This window comes from Delphinus delphis, chromosome 1, assembly GCF_949987515.2.
Source record: "Delphinus delphis chromosome 1, mDelDel1.2, whole genome shotgun sequence".
NCBI classification, from domain to species: Eukaryota; Metazoa; Chordata; class Mammalia; order Artiodactyla; family Delphinidae; genus Delphinus; species Delphinus delphis.
Window position 1 is genome coordinate 21,088,240 of NC_082683.1, and position 24,829 is coordinate 21,113,068.

At 56.4% G+C, this 24,829-nt stretch overlaps 2 protein-coding genes across 4 annotated transcripts; both read left to right on the forward strand.

Moving 5' to 3' along the window:
* Positions 1-649: 649 nt before the first annotated feature.
* On the forward strand, positions 650-12,634 carry TMEM222 (transmembrane protein 222). 2 transcript variants are annotated; one of them, XM_060017084.1, is made up of 6 exons: positions 650-859; positions 7,126-7,210; positions 8,507-8,538; positions 10,035-10,131; positions 10,217-10,347; positions 11,540-12,634. In XM_060017084.1, the coding sequence occupies exons 1-6, from the start codon at positions 663-665 to the stop codon at positions 11,625-11,627; spliced, it is 630 nt and encodes a 209-aa protein (XP_059873067.1). In that variant the 5' UTR covers positions 650-662; the 3' UTR covers positions 11,628-12,634. The 2 variants fall into 2 exon arrangements, with proteins under 2 accessions (XP_059873067.1, XP_059873068.1); XM_060017085.1 differs by having other exon boundaries at positions 10,217-10,338.
* Positions 12,635-16,225: 3,591 nt separating this feature from the next.
* On the forward strand, positions 16,226-24,705 carry SYTL1 (synaptotagmin like 1). Of its 2 annotated transcripts, none has more exons than XM_060001210.1 (15): positions 16,226-16,356; positions 18,525-18,753; positions 19,736-19,884; positions 20,107-20,179; positions 20,261-20,306; positions 20,724-20,796; positions 21,042-21,145; positions 21,299-21,412; positions 21,650-21,816; positions 22,089-22,185; positions 22,526-22,684; positions 22,961-23,039; positions 23,139-23,262; positions 24,071-24,276; positions 24,485-24,705. In XM_060001210.1, the coding sequence occupies exons 2-15, from the start codon at positions 18,563-18,565 to the stop codon at positions 24,622-24,624; spliced, it is 1,722 nt and encodes a 573-aa protein (XP_059857193.1). In that variant the 5' UTR covers positions 16,226-16,356; positions 18,525-18,562; the 3' UTR covers positions 24,625-24,705. The 2 variants fall into 2 exon arrangements, with proteins under 2 accessions (XP_059857193.1, XP_059857265.1); XM_060001282.1 differs by having other exon boundaries at positions 23,163-23,262.
* Positions 24,706-24,829: the final 124 nt, after the last annotated feature.

Consider the following 24,829-nt stretch of genomic DNA (forward strand, 5'->3'; position numbering starts at 1 on the left):
CACTGCTCTGCAAGGCCTTTCTTTCTTTGCACGGCTGCACGCATCCCTCCAGCCCCATCCCCGAGCCACCTGGCAAACATCAAGGCTCAGCTCAAATATCTTCAGGCAAGTTTCCTCTATTTCTGCACACACGCCACACATTGTTTTAGTCTATCCTTCCTTTATGCTACCACTACCTCGCAAGAGACCACAGAATGAAAAAGGGATAGAGACTTGGGTTTGAGTCGTGGCCACTTACCTCAACTCTTAAGCCTCAGTTTCTCACTTGTAACTTGAGGGAAATACCTAAATTCGCACGTCTAAGCAGTTTATGGGGATTAAAACAATGTACGTCAAGTCAAGTGCGTGGCACCTAAGTCGCGCTCAATATATGGAGACTGTACCACACCTCTTAGGAGCCCTCAGCGTACTGAATTACAGAGTTCTAGGTCAGTCTCCCGCGCTAGACTGCGCGCTGCCTGAGGGCATCCCTTTCGCTGCGGTTCAGTGCTAGCGCGAACCCCCGTGGCTGGCGGGCGCAGAAGGAGGTGGGCCGGGCCAAGAAGGACGCGGCTCCTATTCCCGGCGGGAAGGCCAAGCCTGGCGGACCCCACCTTCCGGAAGTGACGCCACCGAGCGACCGGCGCTGCATCAGGGGCAGGCCGGAGCGGGGCGCGCGCAGCATGGCGGAAGCGGAAGGGAGTTCGCCACTCCTGTTGCCGCCGCCGCTGCCACCCCCGCCCGGGATGGCGGAAGTGGAGGCGCCGACGGCGGCCGAGACGGACAAGAAGCAGTTTAGCTGTGCTGGCAGCGGCGTCATGGACGTGGAGCGGAGCCGCTTCCCTTACTGCGTGGTGTGGACTCCCATACCGGTGCTCACGTGAGTCTCCTCCGGCGTCCGCCCGGGGACTGGGAGAGCCGGGCCCGCGTGGCGTCCTCCGGCGGCCCGGGGCCAGCCTCCGGCCCCGACACACAGCAAACCCTTCGCACGGGTCCGCGGTTCACCAGTACCCCGCCACCCGCGCGGTGCGAGCTCTGCTGGTGAATGGGCCAAGCTCCCCTCCCTCATTACACCTGGTCTGATCTGAGAGAAAGACCGTTGTTGACCGCGGAAAGGTACTGAGGCTGGGAAGCTAAGGACCTGTGGGCGTACAGAAAAGGGGCCCCTAACTGGGTGTGAGAGAGACATCTTCATTCACTCACTGGCTTATTCATTCGTTAAACAAATGATTGCTGGTCACTTCCTATACGCAAGACATCCAGCTGGGTCTGGAGGCAAGAGTGGGAGTTTGATTGGGACCACACCAACTCCTGGGATGTCGTCATTGGAAGGGCCCCCAGAGATCTGGGAGTCCAGTCCTTTGTCTCACAGATGAGGCTGAAGATCACACACCATCTCAGTTGCAAAGCGCATTTAGGTCCCAGGCTGTCTGCCTTCCAGACCAGGGTTCTTTCTATGGCATCAGCCTTTGTCAGAAGAGAAAGCAGGTGCTCCAAAACTGCTGGCGCCTTTTAGCAAGGAGCTTGGGGACGAGGAGGGGGGAGTAGGGAGCTGGTTTGCCCTCGTGCTTCAGCCTTGACAGCTGATAATAACCACTCCTCACAGTGCTGGACAGTTGGCCAAGCTCTTTCACACCCATTTCCTCTGAATTCCACAACCACTTTCTAAGGCAGGAGTTATATTCTCGGATGATGAATTTGTACCATTAAATGTCTTGATCATGTTCACATGACAGTAAACGAAAGCATCCCAAACTCCGTTTTCTGACTCCATAACTTGCTCTCGTTCGATTACATCCTGTCCCCTCTCACCTGACGAATAGATTTGTTCCCGGTATCAAAAACAGCCAAGTGGTGTGGAGAAGGGATCATTTTTGTTCTTATATGTTGCTGATCCTAAAATGAGCTTAATTCTTGTATTATGTTAAAATACGTCAGTTGTTCTGTTTTCAAATGCTTATGCATTTGTTTAAGAACACCCAAGTCTTGGACTTCCCTGGTGGCGCAGTGGTTAAGAATCTGCCTGCCGATGCAGGGGACACGGGTTCGATCCCTGGTCCGGGAAGATCCCACATGCCGCGGAGCAACTAAGCCCATGCGCCACAACTACTGAACCTGTGCTCTAAAGCCGGGAACCTAGCTACTGAGCTCACATGCCTTGAGCCCAGACTCTGCAACAAAGAGACGTCACTGCAAACAAAGAGTAGCCCCCACTCACCGCAACTAAAGAAAGCCCGTGCACAGCAACGAAGACCCGACGCGGCCAAAAATAAATAAATAAGTAAGTAAATAAATGTATAATTTAAAAAAAGAACACCCAAGTCTGAGTCCTTTCAAAATAAAAATTTTAAGAAAGCGTTTTCATTGATTAATTCAGTATTCTTTTTTTTAAAAATAAATTTATTTATTTATTTTTAGCTGTGTTGGGTCTTCGTTGTGGCGTGCGGGCTTCTCACTGCAGTGGCTTCTCTTGTTGCGGAGCACGGGCTCTAGGTGCACAGGCTTCAGTAGTTGTGGCTCGCGGGCTCTAGAGCGCAGGCACCGTAGTTGTGGCACACGGGCTTAGTTGCTCCACAGCATGTGGGATCTTCCCAGACCAGGGCTCAAACCCGTGTCCCCTGCATTGGCAGGCGGATTCTTAACCACTGCGCCACCAGGGAAGTCCCTCAGTATTCTTTTTAACACACCTGCTAAGTGACTCCTATGTGCCTAGAGTAGTTCTAGGTGATAAGAATATACAGTGGTGAGTAAAGCAGGTATGATCCTTGTTCTCACAGAGTTTAAATCATGGTGGAAGGAGATAGACAGTAAACAAGTAAACTAATAAAAGAACTGATAGTGAATCGTGCTATGAAGAAAGTAAAATGTTAACGTGAGAATAACTGGGAGGGAATGTATTGGTTTTGATAAAACCTGTCTTGTTATCCCAAGATCTCTTTGGTTTTTCCCTGTTCTCAAAAACACGTTTGTGGAGTCCTCTGCTCTTTGGAGAGCTGGTAGCAACATTGAGTGGAGGCACCACGATCCCCAGTCATCTGGGCCAGAAGCAGCACACACCCCATTTCTATTCAGATCTATTTACAGGTGTTCATAAGATGAATAAGGCCTACTGCCCCATCAGAAGGCTCATGTTCCCATCAAAGGACTCGCCTTCCAGCAGGAGAGAGACAGGTGAACTCACCATTGTAGTACGTTGTGGTGATTGCTGACCTAGAATGCAGAGCTAGGAATAGATGTGGCACAAGGAACTGTCATTGATTTTGGAGGTGGTGGGGGTGGATCAGAGAGGGGGAAACTGAATCCAGAGATCTGTCTGTCCCCTCAGAAGTGTTGATAATTCTGCATGAAAAGCCAGATAACAGCTATTGCTACTACTAAAAACAGCAAAGATTGGATACTTACTCTGTTCTGGGCTGTGTTCTAAACATTTTATATTCACTGTCTCATTCAGTCCTTTTATCAATGTAATGAAAATAGGTACTGTCATCCTCATTTTATAGATGAGGAAATAAAGGCTTAGAACCCAGCATAGGGCTTTTTCCACTGAAATAGTCTACCTATACCAGGTAGAGCTCCAGAGTCAATAACTCATTCATTCAATAAATAGTTCTTGAAGACCTATTATGTACTAGGTCTGAGTAGACAGTAGTCCACAAAGCAGCTTTGGAGCTTGCCTTCATGGAGCTTCCAGACTGACAAATACTTTGAGAGTTTCTTCTCTGGGGCTTCCCCAGGCGCAGACTTCTGTTGTCTCCAGCCTTTATTCTACTTCCGGGGAAGCCGTGGTATGTGGAGTATTGGTCAAACCCAGACCTCTCCCCAACCAGATGAAAGGAATTGAGGGTGGGAGGTGGAGATGGGTCTTGAGATTAGGGCCTGAGAAGCCAGAGGAGCTACTTTCCCATAGTTCTGAGTGTCCATCCTGTGGCCACTATGAGTCTAAAGCAACTTATTGTACGCCAGCCAGTCCAGCCAATCAGATAGCAGGTATTTATTGTACACCTCATGATAACAACATTGGGCAACTACCAAGTGCAGGGAAGTGTCATAAGCATTTTGCAGGCATATCCTGTTTGATCCTCACAATTGCCCCCCATTGAGGTCATCATCATCATTGTTCACCTCTCACTGACAGATGGGAGTGAGTGCCTGCCCAAAACAGTCAAGACTCAACCCAGGTCTGACCTCAGAGCCTGACTCCACTCTTAAATGCATGATATTCATTCATGCATCATTTAGTCAGTGACTGCTTAGCTGCAGCTATGTGCCAGGCACTGCCCTGGGGACTACTCTAATCAATAAGAGAAAATCCCTGCTCTCTCAGCGTTTACATACTAGGGGGGAAAGACAGTAACCATATAAGTAAACAAGATGATTGCAGATAACAGTAGATACTATGACGAAATTAAAGCAGAGTCATGGGATCTGGGGTGCCTGGGGTCGTGTGTGGCTACTGTAGAAGGCACTGTCAAGGGAAACCTCCAAAGTTGACCATTAGCTGAGGCCTAAGTGATGAGAAGCAGCCAGCTATGTGAAGCTCTAGGAGAGTGTCTGGGACGAAGGCAAATGTAAAAAAAACCATTGAGGTGGGAGGATTTGGTGTGTCTGACGAACCAGAATTGGGCAGTGTAGCTAGAGAGAAGAGTGAGGTGACTTCAAGGATTAAGCAGGGCCAGACTGTTGGAAGGAGTTTGGAGTATAAGTGTAATAGGAAGCCCGTAATGGATGTTAAAGCAAGGGAATGACAGAATCTGGATCATGTTCTTAAAAGACCACTCTGGGGAATTCCCTGGCCATCCAGTAAGGTTGGGACTCGGCGCTTTCGCTGCCGGGGGCCCGGCTTCAATCCCTGGTCCAGGAACAGATCCCGCAAGCCATGCGGCACAGCCAAAAACAAAAAGACCACTCTGGCCCCACCATCCTTCCCGGTGCTCAAGCTGCAGACCTGGAAGAGCTCTATCCTATCGTCATAAAACTGCCCAGTCTTCCTTTTAAATATCTTCTCAAGCCATCTGCTTCTCACCTGACCAGTACTCTGGATCACCATCTTCTCTTGCCAGTATTCCAGAACAGCCTCTGAACTCCTGTCTCCCTCCCATTCTCCAGGCACACGCAGCACTTTGCTGCCTTGGAGTTTTGCTTTCTGCCTGTCAACATCCTGTGCTTTCACAGGTCAAGGTTAAAAGTTACCTCCTGTGTGAAGTCTTTGCTGACTCTGCCCCAGCCCCATGTAATTGTTTCTTTGGGCTATATCTCTGTGGCTTTTGCCTCCACCTCCCAGCAGGCAGCCTTCAAATCAGCACGTGGCTGCTGGCCCTGGGAGTCCTTTTTTCTTTTTTTCCTTGTGAGTCCTTCTTAAACTGGATCAGTCTCTCCAGCACCTAGTTCCTGTAGAGCCATGGTTCTCAGACTACAGACAGATCTGGAGTTCCTATGCGTTTTGCATATCAGGGTCCAACTGAGATTTGGGTTTTCTAAATAAATGCCCATGGCTTTTAAAAATTCAAACTTTCGACTTCCCTGTTGGCGCAGTGGTTAAGAATCCATCTGCCAGTGCAGGGGACACGGGTTCTATCCCTGGTCCAGGAAGATCCCACATGCCGCGGAGCAACTGAAGCCTGTGCGCCACAACTACTGAGCCTGCACTCCAAGGCCCGCGAGCCACAACTACTGAGCCTGCGTGCCGCAGTTACTGAAGCCCGTGTGCCTAGAGCCAATGCTCCTCAACAAGAGAAGCCACCACGATGAGAAGCCCGCGCACCACAACGAAAAGGTAGTCCCCGCTCGCCACAACTAGAGAAAGCCCGCGTGCAGCAACAACGACTGAACACAGCCAATAAAAATAAAAATTAGAATTAAAAACAAATCAAACTTTCAGTTCCTGGAATGCATCATGCTTTTGTCCTGATCTCTACCCTTGCACACATTGTTTCTTCATTGTTTCACACACACACACACGCTGGTTTAAGTGCCCCCCAACACTTTTTAAAAAACTTTTTAAGCCTTTTTTTTTGCAGTACGCGGGCCTCTTACTGTTGTGGCCTCTCCCGTTGCGGAGCACGGGCTCCGGACGCGCAGGCTCAGTGGCCATGGCTCACGGGCCCAGCCACTCCGCGGCATGTGGGATCTTCCCGGACCGGGGCACGAACCCGTGTTCCCTGCATCGGCAGGCGGACTCTCAACCACTGCGCCACCGGGGAAGCCCTAAAAAACTTTTTAATTGAGGTATAACATGTACCATAAAGTGTAAAAATCTTAAGTATACGGCTCAATGAATTTTGCATGTGTATGCACTCATTCACCCAGGTCAAGAGAGAGGATGTTTCCAGTATCCATTGGGCTCCCTTGTGCCAGTCAGTTCTGCCACAGAAATAACCCCTCTTCTGCCCTCCAGCACAATAGATTAGTTTTGCCTTTTCTTGAACTTCACATAAACAGAATAATATGCATGCACTTTTGTGTAAGTTTTCTTTTACTCTGGCTTGTATATGTGAGAATCCATGTTGTGCGTAGCAGTTTATTATTTTTCATTGTTACCTACTATTTCACTGTATGACTATACCCCAATTTACTTACCCGTTTTACTATTGTTGGACATTTGGATTATTTCTAGGTTTTTTTAATCAACTTTATTGAGATATAATTCACATACAATAAAGTGCATACATTTTAAGTGTGCGGTTCAGTGAATTTTGACAACTGTTGTTTCCAGCTATTTTTTAATAAAGGTGCTGTGAACATTCTTGTCCACGGCTTTGGTGGACACAAGCATTTGTTTCTGTTGGATGTATACTCTGAAGTGGAATTGCTGAGGTAGAGGGTGTGGTACCAGTTTTCGAAAGCTGTGGAAACTCTCCCAGCAGCAGTGAGAAGAGAGTTCCAGTTGCTCCGCCTCCTCACCACACTCAGTGTTGCCGTCCTTTGAGCTTAGCTGTTCTGTGGGCTGCACCGATTCCCGGCTCTGCTGTTCACTTTCACTTGCCCCACTTCTGTACTTCCCCTCCCGCTGCCGCCACCCTAATGGACACTTTACCACACAACGTTATATTCATATGCTGTCACTCTGGATGGAGTGTTCCCAGCGTCTGTCTGACCAGCTGAAAGACACCCACAAGCTCTGCCCTTTCCCTGTCCTTTTTTTCACAGGTGGTTTTTCCCCATCATTGGCCACATGGGCATCTGCACATCCACAGGAGTCATTCGGGACTTTGCGGGCCCCTACTTTGTGTCGGTGAGTCCCCATTCTGCCCCCCTCTGGAGGGTTCCAGGGCTCAAGTGGAAAGCTAGCCTATCTTGCCCACAGGCAGCCTTCCTGTCTCCCCAATATGCAGGAGAATGCAGATGCCATGCAGTCCTGGTCCGGCCCTCTGCTTCTCACCAGTGTTTGACCCCTTTCCCCTTTCTCTTGCCTCCAGGACAGGCCAGGAGGGCAGTGTGGCCAGGATTCTTAAGTAACTGACCCAGCCCTTTGCCCACCCCGGGGGTACCAAGACATGGGTAGGGTTAGAGGCAAGAGTGGAGAGTCAGACCATCCTGGTTCCTTGGTCCAGGAACCAAGTGTCTGGACCTTCAGAAGGTGGGAGTCACAAGGCGGGGGCACAGGGGAGGCTGATGTGGTTCCCTGGGTGTGGCCATGGAGAAGAGGGGGCGGACCTTCTAGAATGAACCAGCTGTGTTCTCAGGTCTGTTCCCTGGGGATGTGCCCGAGATAGGGCAGTCGGCTTGCGCCAGGTGAGCAGGCAGCGTCCTGCCTATTTCGAGTTGCAGCTTCCTCTCCGTCAGGCTGGGATGAATGGGTGTGGTGGCACCAGCCTGCTTATGTTCATATTTGTCATGATCATCTTAACACCACAAAGGTCTTTCATACCCATTACTTTCACTGCCATATACGTGTATGATAATTCATCTTTGACCAGCTCTGTCAGCAGACTCTGAACCCAGAATCTGTCCCTTTGTAACTCCTGTACCCCACATCTTGTGTGGCAGGTCTAGGACTTGGCTAAAACATCCCCCTCGTAGCAGGCCTCTTGAGGCCCAACCGCTGTGTCTACCCCACTCACCCCAACCCACCCCACATCCTGCTTTGACTGCAGTCACACTGCCAGATTCTGTGTGGGCCACCACTGTCAGGTCAGGAGGTCAGAGGTTGTCCTCATTCACACCATGAAGGAGACCACTCCCCTATGGACAAAGACCAGAGATTGACCAGAGAACCTGGAGAAAATAAGGCCCATAGAGGGTGAGAGAATTACTTGGCAGCCACAGAGAGAGGCAGTCATGGCTGTACCCCAAGTCTTTGGTCTCCAGGTACAGTGCTCTGTGCACTCCTGCCACACTGCCTTCTTCACACAGAAGAGCTGCTGCTGACCCTTCAGATATCCCGCCAACCCCAGAGCAGGGCCCAGGCTCCACTTCTGCCCACCCACCTTACCTCCTTCTAAGTCACGACACTTCCACCACCAACCCAGGTCTGTCTGCTGGGCTGGATGCGGGCTCCCCACTGACCTCTGCTCTTGTCCCTCAACAGGAAGACAACATGGCCTTCGGGAAGCCTGCCAAGTAAGTGGTGAACATCCGTGTGATTGGCCCTAGAGCCAGGTTCCTCCTACCTGGAGCAGCAGGCCAGGCCTTCTGGGGCACAGCAGGAGCCAGCAGCCTGAGGATGGGGTGAAGGGGGGCAGCCAGGGTCTACCAGAGCATCTGACCTTGTACCACACATCTCCTGCTCCAGTCCCTGGCTGGGTCCTTTATCCACGGGCCATCTAGGCCTTGCCTCAGCCCTGCAAGGTCGTGTTGTCAGCTCCTTCGGAAAGGTGAAGATAAGGAAGGGACTTGGTCAAGATCACACAGGAAGTGGCAGAGCTGGGACTCACATGCAGGTCTGTCTCACTGCAAAACCTGGACTCTTTCTCCTGCCCCTCAAGGAACAAACACACCATTTAAGGTTTGAGGGAGGCATGGTTTGGAACTCTGCTGGAAAGTTCTGGTTGGAGAGAATAAAGGCAGTTTAGTCTCTCCTGGAGCTATTGCTGGTTTGCATGGGGTTTGGGGACTTCATTTTTTCTGTCTTGGGGGCCCACCTCAGTTGTGGTGACAGTGCCTCAGTCTTCAGTCTGCTCAGAACAGCATCAGATGCTCTGTTGCCCAAGGCAGCATCCAGGAGGGTGGAGCCCAAGGAGGAGTTGGTGTCCCACACAGCATAGGCAGCCTGGAGCTGGGCTCTCCAAACCCTGCTGACTCCCTCAGGCAGGTGGAGATGTGAGCCAGGGGCCTCTGGTCTGGGTGTCTGCTGCCAGACTGCTCCTCAGCGAGAGTTGTAAGGACACCCGTTTCCAGGCAGGAACCCCTGAGCAGCTGAAGTCCCGGCCACGGTGGTTTCTCACTGGTCCAGTCTGTAGGCTCCTCTGTCAAGCCATTCCCCACATAGCAGCCAGAGGGCGCTCTGACCTCCCAGTGCCCCCTGGCCCAGACCCTTTGGGGTGTCACCCAGCTTGAGGTTCACAGACTTTAGCTCCACCAGCTATTCTCCCATTCACCCTAGTCTCCCATGTGGGGAGATGGGGAGAATGCTTTCTGATGGATGAACTCCTCAGGATGACCTTCAAGTCCCCCAGAACATGGCCCCCCTGCATCTCCAGCCTCACCTTCCAACATCCCTCACCCCGTTCTTCCATCTGAATCCCCCAGCAGTGCCCAGTTTCTTAATTTCTGGTACACACTGCACAGTTCTGTGCCTCTTTCTCTGTTCAAACTGTTCCCTCTCCCTAGAATATTCACTCCCCATTCTGCGCCTGGCTAATCCTTCCTCCTTCACACTGGACTCGTGTCACCCCCAGGAAGCCCCTCACGTCCCCACTGAGTGAGTTCATATCCTCCCCAGGATCCACATGGCGGTGGGCATGTCACACTGTTCCAGTTGTCTGCTGTGTGGCCCTTTCCCTGGACCTGGCTCACCCCTGTAGCCTCAGCACCCGGCTCAGGGCCCTGCACAGAGCAGGCGTCAGGGGACATTCGTGGAGCTGAGCCAGTGCCCAGAACCCCTTCTCCCCCCTCAGGTACTGGAAGCTGGACCCTGCTCAGGTATATGCTAGCGGGCCCAACGCGTGGGACACGGCTGTGCACGACGCTTCTGAGGAGTACAAGCACCGCATGGTAGGTGGGCCACTCCTGAGGGTGGGAACGAGGGTGGGAGGTTTCCCCGCAGCCCATCCTGACCCAGCCCATCCTGCATCTCCAGCACAGTCTCTGCTGTGACAACTGCCACTCACATGTGGCCTTGGCCCTGAACCTGATGCGCTACAACAACAGCACCAACTGGAACATGGTGACTCTCTGCTTCTTCTGCCTGCTGTATGGGAAGTACGTCAGGTGCGCTGCCTGTCCCCCTGGCCGCCGCCACCCTCCCCGGGACCGCTCTCCCACGGATCCCAACGGGGCCATTTCTGGGGTCCTTCAGCCAGCAGGGACAAAGCAGGAAAACAACGAGCTGAGCTCCTGGTGGAGAGGGCGGTGCTGTCTGAAGCCCAGCTCTGCCCCTTGTAGCTGAGCTCCTGGTGGAGAGGGCGGTGCTGTCTGAAGCCCAGCTCTGCCCCTTGCTCACTGTGAGATCTTGGGTAGCTGCCTTGGCCTCTCTGAGCTGCAACTGTCCCTGGGAAAATGGAGATAATGATTCTGGCTCCTCAGGGATGCTGCGTGTGTACAGAGCCCTGTGCTCAGGTCCGGTGAACAGGTGGACCCTCAGAAGAGGATGGGTGACCCCATAGGGTCCCCTCCCAGCATCCCTCATCAGAGGCAGGGTTCTGGGTGGGTGGGCCCCAGTGGTGGCCTGGGAGGACCTTTAAAGTCCCCGCCTCATGACTTATGAGGTCAAAGGCCTTGGTCCCAATTCACAGATAAAGGGAGCTCAGAGGGGTGGAGTGACCCTCCCACCGGGGAGCCAGCACACACCTGGGCTAACCCGGCTGCCTCTCCAGGCTTTCTTCCAGCTGTGCTCATCATTAAGAGCTTCTGAGAAGGAGATTTTCAGGGTCTTTTTTGGTCCAAAGGCTTTTAGAGGTCTCCTGGGAAGACCTGTGACCTGTGGTCACACAGAGACTGAGGCAGAGGCGGGGTTGAAGCGGGCTGAGCCATAGCCCCGCCTAACTCTCACCGACCCCTCCCCGCCCACTGCACTGAGCAGAGGGCACTCTGGCTTCCCCACCCAGACTGAAGACTTCTGGGTCCTCTCGCTGGCGACCTCTCCCCAGACACAGGGGCGATCGTGGATGGAGTCAGGAAGGCCCAGAGGGTGGACGTGTCTCCTGTACCCACCCAGCGAGGTGTCACATCTCCACCAGGAGCCTGGAACAGCCCCTGCCCAGGACCATAGCTGGTGCTCCTCCACAGCGGGCACCAGGCCTAACCCAGTCCCTTAGTTGACTGAGTTTGGGGGTGAGGGGGGTGGTTCCAGGAGCTTCCTTGGGGGGAGCGGCCCCGTCTGGGTTTGTGGGAGGACAGTGTGCTGGACCACACGCCCACTCACTGGCCCCTTCCCTCCCATGCTCCCCTCTCTCTCCATCAGCATCGGCGCCTTCGTGAAGACCTGGCTGCCCTTTGTCCTCCTGCTGGGCGTCATCCTGAGCGTCAGCCTGGTCTTTAACCTGCGGTGATGGCTGCCCCATGGCCCTGGGCCCGCCAGGCTCCTGAGGAGGCCGCCGCCATCACCTTTTGTTCCAGATTCTTCCTCCTCGCCCTGGAAGGCAGGGATGGGCCTGCTGGTTTGGGCCCAGGGGTCTGGGCTCAGTGGGGTAGGATAAGGGCTGAGGATGAGCGTGGGGTGGAGGTGTTTGCATTTTGTGTCTCACTGGTCGCTCAGAAGCTCCCTGCCCCCTCCTTCCCAGGCTTGTGACTCCCACCCTTGAGGCACCCTTTGTTCATCTGTTGGAAAAGCCTTAGCTTCCCTCTAGAGCTGTGTCTGCCACTGCCTGCTGGGCTCCCTCTGCCTCAGCCCAGTGCCTGGTGGGGGAGGGAAGGGTATTTGGACCCACCAGACAAGGCAGCACAGGGAGCAGAGCTGGATTTGAAGCCCATTCTCCTGCCAGGACTCTGGTCCCAGGGTGGAGGTACACCAAGAAGTCTGCATAAACTCAGCCACCCTGGGGCCTTCTCCACGGGCCTCTAGAATGGTCCAGTAGGGCTGACGGGCCCCCTCCAGATGTCTGCCAGAAGCTGCACTAGGGGTAGTTTGTGCCTCGCTCCTGGCGGCCGCCAGCCCGTGCAGCCCCCTTTTCCCGCTCTCCCAGGGCCTCCAAGTACTTGGGTCCATCTCCCCCCTGCAGTTTGGGGCCTGGGCTCCCCCAACCAGGCTGGAGAGATGAGTGACACTGACGTATCCAGAGTGACCCCTGCAGATCAGAGCGATGTAACAAAGCTTGTCCTTGGCCCCAGGTACGGGCCTCGCACTGGTGACGGCACCCCTTGGGTCCGAGATGTCGGGGGGCCGTCGGAGCATCCAGCGCCATCAGGGAGCTGAACGGGAGCTGTCTCCTCCCACCTCCCACAGCTCCCCCTTCACTTCAAGTTGTGGGACAGGCCTGTGCTGCCCCCCTCACCCCTGCTCCACGGATTCCTTTGTGCGGGGCTCCTGGGCAGGACAATAAAGAGTTTTAACTCCAGACCGTGCTTGTCCTTGATTTCTCCCTTCGGTGGTCCCTGGTTTCACTGAAGACATGCGCTCCCTTCAGCTCCTATCTTCGTGGTGAACTTGGGTTCCTCTGCCCCTGGCAAGGGGTCTGGTTGCCAGGGACATGGTTGGGTCCTCGTCCAGGGCCTGGAGCTTGCAGGAGCCAGCATCCCTCGGGTGTATCCTGCTCTGAGCAGGAGCGCTGCGAGTTCTCCACGCCTCGGCCACCATCCCAAAGCTTTCTCCTTGAGGCAGGCGAACATTGAAACCCCTCCCATATTCCCTGTTGGGAAGAACTTGGCAGTAGGATTGGGAGTCAGTGCTGACAGACCAGGGCCCTGGACCCGGCCCCCACCGTATCCACTGATCACGTTGCCAAGCTCCCCGTGCTCACCCCCAGTGATCCGGTCGCTGCCCTGCTCCGTGGTGCCTCTACTCCATGGCCCTCGGGACCCCACACTCTCACTCTCCACGCATCCCACTCTCTACCGAGATAGGGCAGCACCTGCTCTCCAACACCCACCCACTTCTGGTCCTTTGCTTCCCACCTGTTGAAGTCATGCCCTTCCTTCTCAAGGCCCAGCTTGAAAGCCACTGCCTTGGTGAAGTCTTTCCTAACCTTGCCCTATGCCGGGTGTCACTTTAGTTGAACTAGCAAAGGATTTGGTCTCTGAATCCTGAGAGCCCTTTGTGTTCACCCTGAGGATGGCCTTGGGGACAGCTCTAGCTGCGGCCCTCAGGGCCCTGGATCAAGTGTCCGTCAGCTCATCCCAGAGCCTGCGGTGCTGTGGTTTCCAGGCCTGGGGCTTCTCCAGGGCATGACAGAGGTGGCCCCTCCTCTCTTCAGAGCAATTCCATTTTCAAAACTCTGTTCTGCCTATGGGTCCACCTAAGGGTTGGGGTTAAATTGTGGTATGGAGGACACCACAGCAAAATGGCCAGAAAAGCTTTAAGGCCTGTTTTCACCCAGCAGAGCTTTAAAGCAGCCGTGTGGTGATGAGACATAACAGCTGCCATAAGAATCACCAAGTTACTGAGTGCTCACCACGTGCTGGTAAAGTACGTCATTTATCCTCACCACAGGCCCATGAGGTAGGTGCTCTCATCCCCATTTTAAGATGAAAAAATGCAGAGAGAGGTGACGTGGCCTGCTCGAGGTCACAGGGGTAGGAAGAGTGGAGCCATGTTGAAACCCAGCAGCCAGCCTCCAGAGCCCCCATTCGGAACCACCCTGCAAGGTGGCCCCACTGGAGCACACGAGGGAAAGTGGGGTGGGGCTGTGACCGACAAGAAGGGAGAGTGGGCGCTGGAGGCAAGAGAAAGGAATCTCCTTACGACAGTCCCAGGAGATGACTGCCATTGTCCCTGCTTCATAAATGGAGAGAGTAAGGCTTACAGAGATTGTCACTGATCCAAGGCCACAGGCCATGTGGCAGAGTCAGAATTTTAACCAGGCCTGGGAACTCTTAGCCAGGGGGTGTTGCCTGGAGACCAGCCGCAGTGCAGAGCATCAAGGCCCTGCAGGGGTTGCGACGGGTGGGGAAGGCATTCTGCAGCTGAGGAGCTGGGAGCACAAATGGGTCTGGGTGTTGAAGGGACAGGAAGCAGAGCCCGTAGGTAGGGCTCTAAGGACGTAGGAGACAGGAAATGAGGAGCAGCCAGAGCTAGGCAGGGCCCCGAGGGTTGGGTTGAGGGGGCAGGCAGCCCAAAGGATGATGGACTGTCTTGGGAGGTGAGACTCCTGCTGGTTTGGAGTAGATTTGGTAAGGGGTCAGGGGGTTCCCCTGGTTGTCTGCTGGCACCTTCCAAAGCTGAGGAATGACAGATAAAAGTGGGATGCTGAAAGGGCCCTCTGACAGCTGTGCAATAAAGGGCTGGGGCGGGGTGGGGTGCTGAGTGTGGAGGCCAGGAGACAGGGAGGAGGAGGCTTCCAGGAGAGGCTGGGCAGGGACTGAAACCTGGGCAGTGGGAGGGTGGCAGAGGTGGGGGACAGACGGGAGAGAGTCCAATGAGTGGCAGCAAGCTTTAGGAGGCCTGGGGGCCAGGTCATGAGGGCTGTTCACAAAAGTGGAAACTTGGAAGTAGGAGAAGGTTTCAGGTGGGGAGGACACAGAGGAGTTGGGGTTGAGAAGACAGCAGGAGAGGGGTCCAGGAGAGTCACAGAGGCAAGGACAGGAGATCAGAAAGAGGAAGGGAGTTTAGAAGCCAGAAGAATAGACAGGGAAGTTTGATGCCTTCCATGGTGAGAGCCGAGAGGTGGGAGGGTTAGAGAAGCATCCTGGGGAGGAGCCAGGACAGAATGATGGGAAGGGGTGAGGGTACTGTAGGCCACTCCTCTCCCAGTCCGGGAGACTTGACAGGAGGCGGACATCACAGTAGCCGTTCCCACAGTGGATGTTCAATGGCTATTTATCCTCACCACAAATGCCTCTGCATATTTATTAAGGGCCGGTAGGGGTCTAACTGAACTGTAATGAGAGCCGTCTGAGGAGGGATTATTACCCCTATTTGATAGATGAGGGAAAAGAGGCTCAGAAAATAAGACTGACTTGCAAAAATAAACGGGGAAGACTGGGCCTTGGGCTGGGGGTGGAGGAGGGACCCTCAGGGGCTCCGAGTGGTGGTAACCTTCCGAAGCCACTTCCGATGCTGGGGAGGAGGAGTGGGGTAAGTCCACTCCTTATCCACCTCCCCTCTTGGGGGTCTGTGAGGTGCCCTCTGATCTTTAAGCCATGGTGCAGGTGGGGCAAGACGGGCGGATTGAAATGAAGCAGACTTGGGGGCATCCGGAAGCTTTGCTGTGGCCTCGGCTCATGGTCCCAAAGCAAATGTAATCCAGGGCCCAACCTATTCTCAGGGTGGGGAAGAATCTGGGAGCAGAATGGAGGGGTGCTCAGAGGGACTCCCCACGGACAGAGGGAGGGTATGGGAGCCTCACTTTGGCCCTGGAAGAATCCAGGCCTCCTCAGACAGATGGGGCCCAGGGTGGCAGAGGGGACAGAGGGCAGCTCTGCTGAGGCCAGCACTTCCTGGGAGGCATATGTGGACATGGAGGGGACTCTGTTGGCCCGGGAACACCGGGTACCTCCTATATGCCAGCTTGTGCCAAGCACTTTCATTTCCCTCAGAGGCTCTTCACACTCTGCTGCCTGCAGTTTGCACGGGAGGAAAGTGCCGCTCAGAATGGTTGAGAGACCTGCTTAAGGTCACACAGTGGCACAGCAGGAACTATTCAGGGCTGTCTGGCTGCAAGCTGCAATCCTTCCACCACCCTGGTTCTCAGAAACGTTTCTAACTTTGCTTTCAAAGCAAGTTCCTATCAGCTCCTTAGTGGGCAGGGTGGGGCTGCTACCCATTCTACAGATGGGGCAACCAAGGCTCTGAGGGGTTGGGGCCAGCTCGAGTCACAGGAGTTACAGAATAAGTCTGCAGAGGAGCTGGGGCCAAGCCCCAGGCATCTCCTACCCACCAAACCTGCTCTGGGGTTGCTGAAAGCCCAGGCTGCGCCCCTGGGGAGCCGGGAGTCCAGGCCCGGTTTTGCATCAGGCCCTGTGAGAAGGTGTTTCCTCCTCCTCAGTGGGGCAGCCACTCCGCTGGGCCCGCCGGTTGAGTCAGCCTTAGGCCCTCACTGCTCTTCTTCTGGTCCCTGAAACTCAGCTGCCAGGGAAGCCGGGGTTACCCGACGAAGGTGTCCCCTCCATACTGGACCCCTACAGGTAATACACCTCGGGGCCAGAGGGCCCCTGCCAGTGTCCCGAGGGGTGGGCACTGCCACCTGGTGTCCTGAGCACCCTGTAGGACCCAGGGGTCGGGGAGGTGGGACGTGTCTGGGGCTGGAACAGCCAGACAGATGGACAGACCCTTAAACTGACCAATGGGTCTGTCCCATAAGTGTTGAAACAGAGTGGGGAAGACCAGACACTGGATTCTGCCTCTGGAACCAGAGGGGACTGCAGGGAGGGGTGTGCTGCTGGGGACCCTGGGCTCAGATACCCACAGCCCAGCCCAAGCAGACCTCAGGACAAGGGCGGGGAGAGTCAGTTCTGTGGAAGGTCCCTCCACCTCCATACTCATACACACACACCTGGTGGCCCCCAGGGCACCAGAGTACACACCACAACACACAGCCCAGTCACACACGTGCACACACCCCACCGCGCTGTCGCCCAGAAAGTCACAGAACATATCACACAGACGAGAGTCCCCCATGCAGCACCACACTGTGACATGACGCCCAGACACACACGCAGTGATACAACATTCACACCCACAAAATAAACAGCCTCCCAAATCCCACAGTCTGCAGACGCCTGCTGAACAGAGACTCACAGTGGCACCGGGTAACACAGGGGCAGCCACACAGGCTCACACACCAGGCCCCAGAAGAGCCCTAAACAGTGCGTCTGCAACACCCGGGACCTGCACACAGTAGATGTTCAGGAAATGCTGTTAACATCCGTCACACAGGCATTTCCACAGTGTCACACACGACACCCCATAGAGACACCCAGTCCCCCCCGGGTGAGGGTGGGGCAGCAGGGGGAGAGGGCTCGCTTGAGGGGTTCGCTGACTCAGCTGGGAGGGCACAGAGCGCGGGCTGGCGGCAGGCACAAGCCAGGACCTGCCCGCTGAGTGTCCTCTTCCCATCTCAGCCCTGCCTGGTGCCCCGGGAGGGAGGGGACTAAAGGGGCGGGAGGAGAGGAGAGACCGCCCAGTGGGCTCGGGCCACGGCTCTGCCCACGACCCAGTCACAGGCTCCTTGCCACGTCCACACGCCCCTCAGGGCTGGGCAAATGTTTTCCTTCCGGAGTCACCGTGGTACCTTAGCTGCTTTGCAGCACTCGGCCTCCACCACCAGCTCCCACCCCAGCCAGGTCCTGGGTCAGGGCGTGGGGAACCCATGTGGCCAGAGTAAAGGGGTCCAGGGAGGGGCTCCAGGCCAGGGGGCAGGGCTGGCAGCAGGGGCAACCTTGGGCTGGAGGCCTCCGTGGGAGTGGGTGCAGCAGTTACCTCCGGGGGAGGAAGTTAGGCTGTGAGCTGGGGAGGAGGCTGCCTCAGACAGGAAGGCCAAATAGGCCAGAGCAGGGTGGAGGTGAAGGGTGGAGGTGAAGGGTGGAGGGAAAGGACCCGAGTCGGGAGATTCCCGGGCGGGGTGGTGAGCAGATATGTGTGTGCACCTGTGTGTCCGGCTGCGTGTTCGTGTGTGTGCATTTCCCGTGTGTGTGCAGGTGCACGTATTTCTGCATTTAACTCGGCAAACTTTTACTAACCATCTGCTGTGTGCACGGTTCTGGCTTTGAGGATGAGGCCCTGTCCCTGACTTCAAGGAGCTCACAATCTAGTTTGGGGGATGCAGTATGTGTGTGCAAAAGTGTGTGTGATTTGTGTATATCTAAGGACAGGTCTTTGTCCCTGGACTTACTCTTGTATAGGTGAACCCATCTGTGGGTCCTTGTCTCCCGTGTGCGTGCGCCTGTGCGCAGGTTTAAGGATATGTTACATACATCTCCTGGTCTGGACATGGATCTGGGCCTATGACGGCATAGGGCCCTTTATGGGGGACCGGGTATGCGTGAGCCTGTCTTTATATAGGTGTCAGTGTGCATGTGTGACCAGGTGTGCATCTCACTGTGGGGAACTATATCTACATGTATCAGTGTGCGCATGTGCGTCTCTACATGTCTTTGAGTGTGTCCCTGAGTATGTTCATGGGTGTCGGTGTGCATGTGTCCACGAGTGCATCTCATGCCACCTTGATCTCAGCCTTCCTGGGCTTGTACCCCGCCCACCATGGGGGATGTATATTTGGACAGAAAAGGCAATTGGCTCCAGGATGTGCCCTGTATATGGGCAGGCCTTTAACTGACCCTTGCTCTGCCCCCAGGGAGCCACGTGTGCCCAGCCTGGGCGCTGCCCCAGCTGATGCCCCAGAGGGGCCACCCATCTCAAAAGGGGCTCTGGTCCCTGCCTGGCCTCCTCATGGCACATGAGCCACAGCCTGAGGCTGATGGGCTATTGGATCTCAGCTTCCTGACAGAGGAGGAGCAAGAGGCTATTGCCAAGGTCCTGAAGCGAGATGCCCGCCTGCGCCAGCTGGAGGAGAGACGGGTCAGGTAAGGCAGAGTAAGGGAGCCCCAGAGGAAGGGGCCTCAGGCACTGGGGGGCCTGGGTGACTCCCACCCTCTCCCCTACCAACGTGCAGCCTGTCAGATATCTGGGTAGGTCTTGTTTTTGCCCACTGGTCCACTCCACCCTTGGCCAGCTCAGTTCATCACCTCTCTCAGGGTGGCTGCACCAGCTCGCTTGCCGGCCTCCCTGCCTCCGGGCTCGCCCTTTCTGGCCCACCCTCCATGCTGCAGCTGGGACTCTCCAGATCTGTCTTTAATATCCTCTCCTGAAACCTCACATGGTTCCTCCACATCTCCTGTCAGGGGCAAGCTCCGAAGCGTGGTCCACAGGCCTCCCTGGTTGGACCCTGCCAGCCTCTTCCACCAGTAAGCCTCACCCCCTGACACGCATACACAGAATGTCCACTACAGCCACTCGGGTGCTCCACAGGTCCCCGAACACACCCTTCGCTTTTATGATGTTTCTCCTGCCTGGAAGAGCACAATGGCAGAGCAGCATGCGACTTACAAGTAGTGTTTGGGGACAGACAGACACCTCCTAGCTTGTAACCTTGGACCTCCCCAGTACCACTCTCCTCATCTGTAAAATGGAGCTAACGAGCCCTACCTCATAGAATTAGGAAGGATTATACACAGTCATTTAATGAATAATAATTATTTTTCTTCTCTACCTGGAGAACTCCAATTTTTCATTTAAGAGCAATTCACATGTCACCTCCTCTGGGAAGCCCTCCAGTATTCTCACAGGCAAAGCTGGCCCTCTTACATACATCATGGCTCTACCTCACTATAGTGTACTTGTCTATTCTGGACTCAGTCTCCCCACCAACCTGAGCTCCTCCAAAGCAGGGATCAAGTCTGATTTGCTGTTGTATCCCTGGCCCCAGGTACAGGGCCTGGAACAGAATGGGTGGCAATAACGTTGATTGCATGAGTGGTGACAGCCGCGCCCTCCCCCATCCTCCAGCAAGCTCCGGACATCGCTGGCAGACCCTGGGCAGCTGAAGATCCTTACAGGGGACTGGTTCCAGGAAGCACGCTTCCAGCGGCACCACCACACCCACCTTGGCTCTGACCTTGTTCGTGCCTCCATCCGCAGGAAGAAGGGCTCCAGGGGTGAGAGGAGCTCCCCAGAGTGGGGCACGCCTTGGGCAGCCCACGTCACCGGGTGTATGTGGACGAGGACAGAGGGCCCCTGGTTTCAGTTCCAGCTGCCCCTGGCACTGTGTGACTTTGGGTGGGCACCACCCCTCCATGGGCTACAGGAGGTGGGTGGGCATCTCCAAGGGCCAGACGTCCTGAGAAGAGAGTTTCACAGAACTTCTCACCTGGGTGCAGGAGACCAGGCTCAGGGCAGCGATGGGGAGGCTCAGGCTGCTGGGAAAGAGACCGAAGAGGCGCTGGAGCCCAGGTGAGGAGGCATGGCAGGGAGTGGAGGGTGCCTCCCAGTCACCTGGGGCCCATCTCTGACTATACCTCTCCCTCCTCCCAGGCTCCCCATGGACGAGGCCCCCCAAGAGAGGTTCAGCGAGGCTGAGGTGAGTAATGAATGACTGAATGGGCTAATGAATGAATGTACAGTGTCCCTGGCATGGAGGTGGGATGTGCTGGGGAAAGAGCCCAGCCTGAGAATTAGGAGACCCTGGCCTGGGCCTCTGTCATCCTCCTCTGTCAAATGGGGGTGTGGGCCCATCCTCTAAGGAAACTCTGAATTGGTTACTAGGGGTGGAGTGTGGACTGAGCTGGGTGAGGTCCAAGACTCAGATGCCACCAGTGGGACCCTGGGAGCTAGGTAGGGCAGGCCCTGAGGTGTGAAGGGGTGTGAAGTACAGGCCAGACAGGTCCTGCAGCTGGTTGCCAGCTCTGCCCTGAGGGCAGTGCAGAATCTGAAGCTGGAACCTCTGACCCCTTCACCACTGGCCCCCTCTGTGACTTCTACCCCTTGCTTCTTTCAGGGACCTGACTTCCCCTCACCATATGTCCCCCCAAAGGCTTCAGATCATGAGGAGGAGCCCCAGGCCCAAGAAGGTGAGTGGGAAGGTGTGTGCTGGGAGCACAGAGAGGTTGCGGGGATCAGAGGCAGCTCTGAGTGACCCCAGCCACCTGTGTTCACCTTCCTCGTCCTGCTTAGGGGGCGGGTAGGTGCGGTCTCCACCGGAGACCGCAGGGCAGCACTGGGGTCTGAATGGGGGTTGTAAACCAGTCCCTCCAAATTTGCTCAGGGGCAGAGCGGGCTGGGGAGGGGCTCGCTTAGCTGTTTGTGCCCCTCCCAGCCCCTGGCCCCGGGGGCGTTCAGGCCTTCGCCGCAGAGGAGGCTGACCCTGAGCTGGAGCCTCCGTCGAGGGGAGAGGAGGAGCCGCAGCCCCCGCCTGCCCAGGTAGGCGGGAGCGGCCCGCGGCTGCTCTCAAGACCCGGAGCGGACTCTGGGCGGGAGTGCAGCTGCGCGAGGCTGCGAGCGGTCCGGGACCGAGAGCGGTCGCGGGAGGGGCGGGGGGTTAGGGGACGCCCCCGTCATTTACCTCCTCCTCAGACCCTGGAGGCGTCCGAGATCCTGGAGAATGGGGAGGAGGCCCCGGGGCCCGACCTGTCACTCGACCGCGTGCTCAGCAGCAGCTCCTCCACGCCCAGCCTCAACTCCTCCACGGTGAGGGGGTGAGGGAGAAGGCCTGGAGTGGGGGTGGGGTGCGCCTCCCCTCCCCGTATCCCGAGGCGTTGCCCCTGCATGACCCCTCCCTTGACCCCCGGACCTGACACTCCAGCCTCCAGGCAAGCTACCTCACTTTACCCCCCTCCCCTCCCATCTGAACTCTCCGCGCTCCCCTTCCCCGGCCCCGACGTGAGCCCCGCAGCCCGCCCTGACCTCCCCACCCTCCGCCCGCAGCTGAGCAGCAGCCAAACGAGCCTGTCCGGGGAGGCGGAGGCGGGCGCGGTGCAGGTGCGCGGCTCCCTGTACTTCGCGCTGCGCTACGAGCCTGGTGCCGCCCAGCTGCGCGTGCACGTGATCCAGTGCCAGGGCCTGGCCGCCGCCCGGCGCCGCCGCTCCGACCCGTGAGTGTCTGACCCCGCGAGGAGGGGCGCTAGGGAGCCGCTCTCACTGCCCAACCCCACCGCTTTTCTTGGCCTCAGTTTCCTCATCTTCAAAATGGGAATAACGTTCTTGGTAGACGCGGGAGCTGGGTGAGATAACTCCTGTAAAGCGCGGCACGAGGCCTGGCACGCGAAGCTGCGTTCCCGGCTGTGGCTGGGAAGTAGGCGCTGGAAGGGACTGGAGGGGTAAAGGGGTCCCCCTTCACCTCCGGTCCTCACCTGCCCCGCTCCAGCTACGTCAAAAGCAAACTCCTCCCGGATAAGCAGAGCAAGCGCAAGACCTCAGTGAAGAAACGGAATCTGAACCCGGTCTTCAACGAGACTCTCTGGGTGAGGCCGCGACGCCAGGGCGGCCCCCCATTAAGGAACCGAACGCCCCTTCCTGCAGGGACCGGGTGGCGGGGGCAGCCATGGTGTCGTCATTGTCGGTCGTTCCAGTCCTCCATTCTGGGGGAGGAACGGCAGGGAGGCCCTCGCGTTAACGCGCTCTCCAACATGTCAGTCTAGAGGTGGGCGCGGCGCTAGTCCAGACCCCCATTAGTACCGTCCGGGGTTTCCCAGGATTCCTTCCAGCAAGGAGCGTGGTAGGATAAGCCCCAGCCAACACTCCCGCAACACTGAGGCCAGGGCCATCGACGCTGCTTCATTAAAGCACACCTCCTGTCCCCAGTACTCTATACCGCAGGCCGAGCTCCGGGGACGCGTGCTGAGCCTGTCCGTGTGGCACCGCGAAAGCCTGGGTCGCAACATCTTTCTGGGCGAAGTCGAAGTGCCCCTGGACACGTGGGACTGGGACTCCGAGCCCACCTGGCTTCCCCTGCAGCCCCGGGTGAGCAGCTGGCCCGCGCGGGTAGACCCGCGGCGCAGATCTCCCGCCTTTACCGCACTGGGCTTTCCCCCAGTCCCCGTCAGCCTCGAAACCTTAGGGCCCCATGCAGAGGTCTGTCCCTGACTGCCGGTGGCAGGGCTGTCGGATTCCCCAGGCTGTTCTCTCGGCAGCCCCCTCCAAGACCCCGCCCCGTCGGTGTCTGGAGACTCCGCTCCCTTCCGGCCCCTTTTCCCTAGGACTTTGTCCCCACCCCCCTAACGAGCCCGCCTCTCGCAGGTCCCGCCCTCTCCCGACGACCTTCCCAGCCGCGGACTGCTCTCTCTGTCCCTCAAGTACGTGCCCGCTGGCTCTGAGGGTGAGTGACCGCCGGCTAGAGGCCAAGCTGGACAGGCCTTGAGAGGCGGGGAATCTCTGTCCCGCAAGGGTGAGGGACAAGTGTCTGTCCTTGGGGCAGGGCCTGAGCCGAGCCTCTTCGCAGGCACAGGACTGCCCCCGAGTGGGGAGCTGCACTTCTGGGTGAAGGAAGCTCAGGACCTCGTGCCTCTGCGCCCAGGATCCCTGGATACCTACATACAATGGTGAGGGGCATCGGTACTTCCCCGCCTCCCTTCGCTTCTCATGCAGTAGAGCTCCCCACCTTCAACAACCCCCTTCTGGTCACCCACCCTTTATTCCCCACTCTGGGCTTTGACCGCTGAGCGGAGGTGGAGGGGACAGCTTGAGCCAAGGCCTGGAGTCAGGAGAGTTGAGGACTCCTCTGAGCAGCTGCATTTCAGTGACTGGAGCATAGGACTTGTTGGAGAGCTGAGGCTGAGACCTGGGAGGTCTCAGAGGCCTGTCCATGGAGGACCTGGAAAGCCAGGCTGTGGGGTTTGGTCCTGAACTTGCAGTTCAATGGTTTTGCAAGTAAGCACCGGAGGAACTCTAGGGGTGCCTCCAGGTGCTGTCCCACCCTCAGAGAGTAAAATAGAGGCAGGCCAGTGAGGTTCTGAGTCCCCAGCCTTGATGCAACAAAAGACATTGTTTTTCTTTTAGGTTTTGTACTTCTGAGTAATATTTTTGTCTTGCAGAAAGGGCTCCAAGGCTTTAAAAAGTTTGGAAACTACTTCTGGGGGGCTGTGAAGGTGACTGAGCTGAGGAGTAGCAGAACTGCATTTCAGAGACATTACTCTGGGGTCCTGTGAATAGGTGTTGTGACTTTTAAAGGCAGGAGATCTGAGAGGAGGTTGGCGCAAAGGTCCCAGGATACTGAGGGTTTGAGGCCAGTTCTCAGGCAGGAGCCAGAGGACATGGACATTATGAGGAAGTATGGGTAGGACTCGGTGACTGGTTGGTTCTGGGGAGGGTGAGGGGGTGGCCACTTGACACCAGCCCACCCCCCCACAGTTTGGTGCTGCCTGATGACAGCCAGGCCAGCCGCCAACGGACAAGAGTGGTGCGACGCAGCCTCAGCCCCACGTTCAATCACACCATGGTTTATGATGGCTTCGGTCCTGCTGACCTGCGCCAGGCCTGTGCTGAGCTCTCTCTCTGGGACCATGGGCCCCTGGCCAGTCGCCAGCTGGGGGGCACACGCCTCAGCCTGGGCACCGGTGAGTGGGGCAGAGCCCTGAGGGGACCCGATGCTAGGAGGCAGGGGCTTGACATGTGGCCCTGGGCACTTCTCTGTCCTTTCCTGAGCTTTGGTGTCCACGGAGAACGTGAGGGTGATAGTGCATGATCTGGGACCAGGCAGGTGTTCCTTGGGACCTGGGGTGTCCAGTGTGACTGTGTCTTCCACCCCTGCCCGCCCACATCTAGGCAGCAGCTATGGGCTCCAGGTGCCCTGGATGGACTCCACACCTGAGGAGAGGCAGCTGTGGCAGACCCTTCTGGAGCGGCCATGTGAGTGGGTGCATGGCCTTCTGCCCCTCAGAACCAACCTGGCCCCCAGGACATAGCTGCCCTACAAGCCCCACAAAACCCCTCTTTCTGGACCCCCATCTCACGGCCTGCCCTTGGCTAAAGTCAATAAAGTCTATTCTGAGGGCAACAAGGGGCTGATGTCGGCTTGGGGGTGGGAGTGTGGGGAGGGCAGTGATAGCAGGGAAGTGAAGAGGGCCAGATGAAGGAACTTTAGACTCAGACATGAAGACTTTAGGGAGC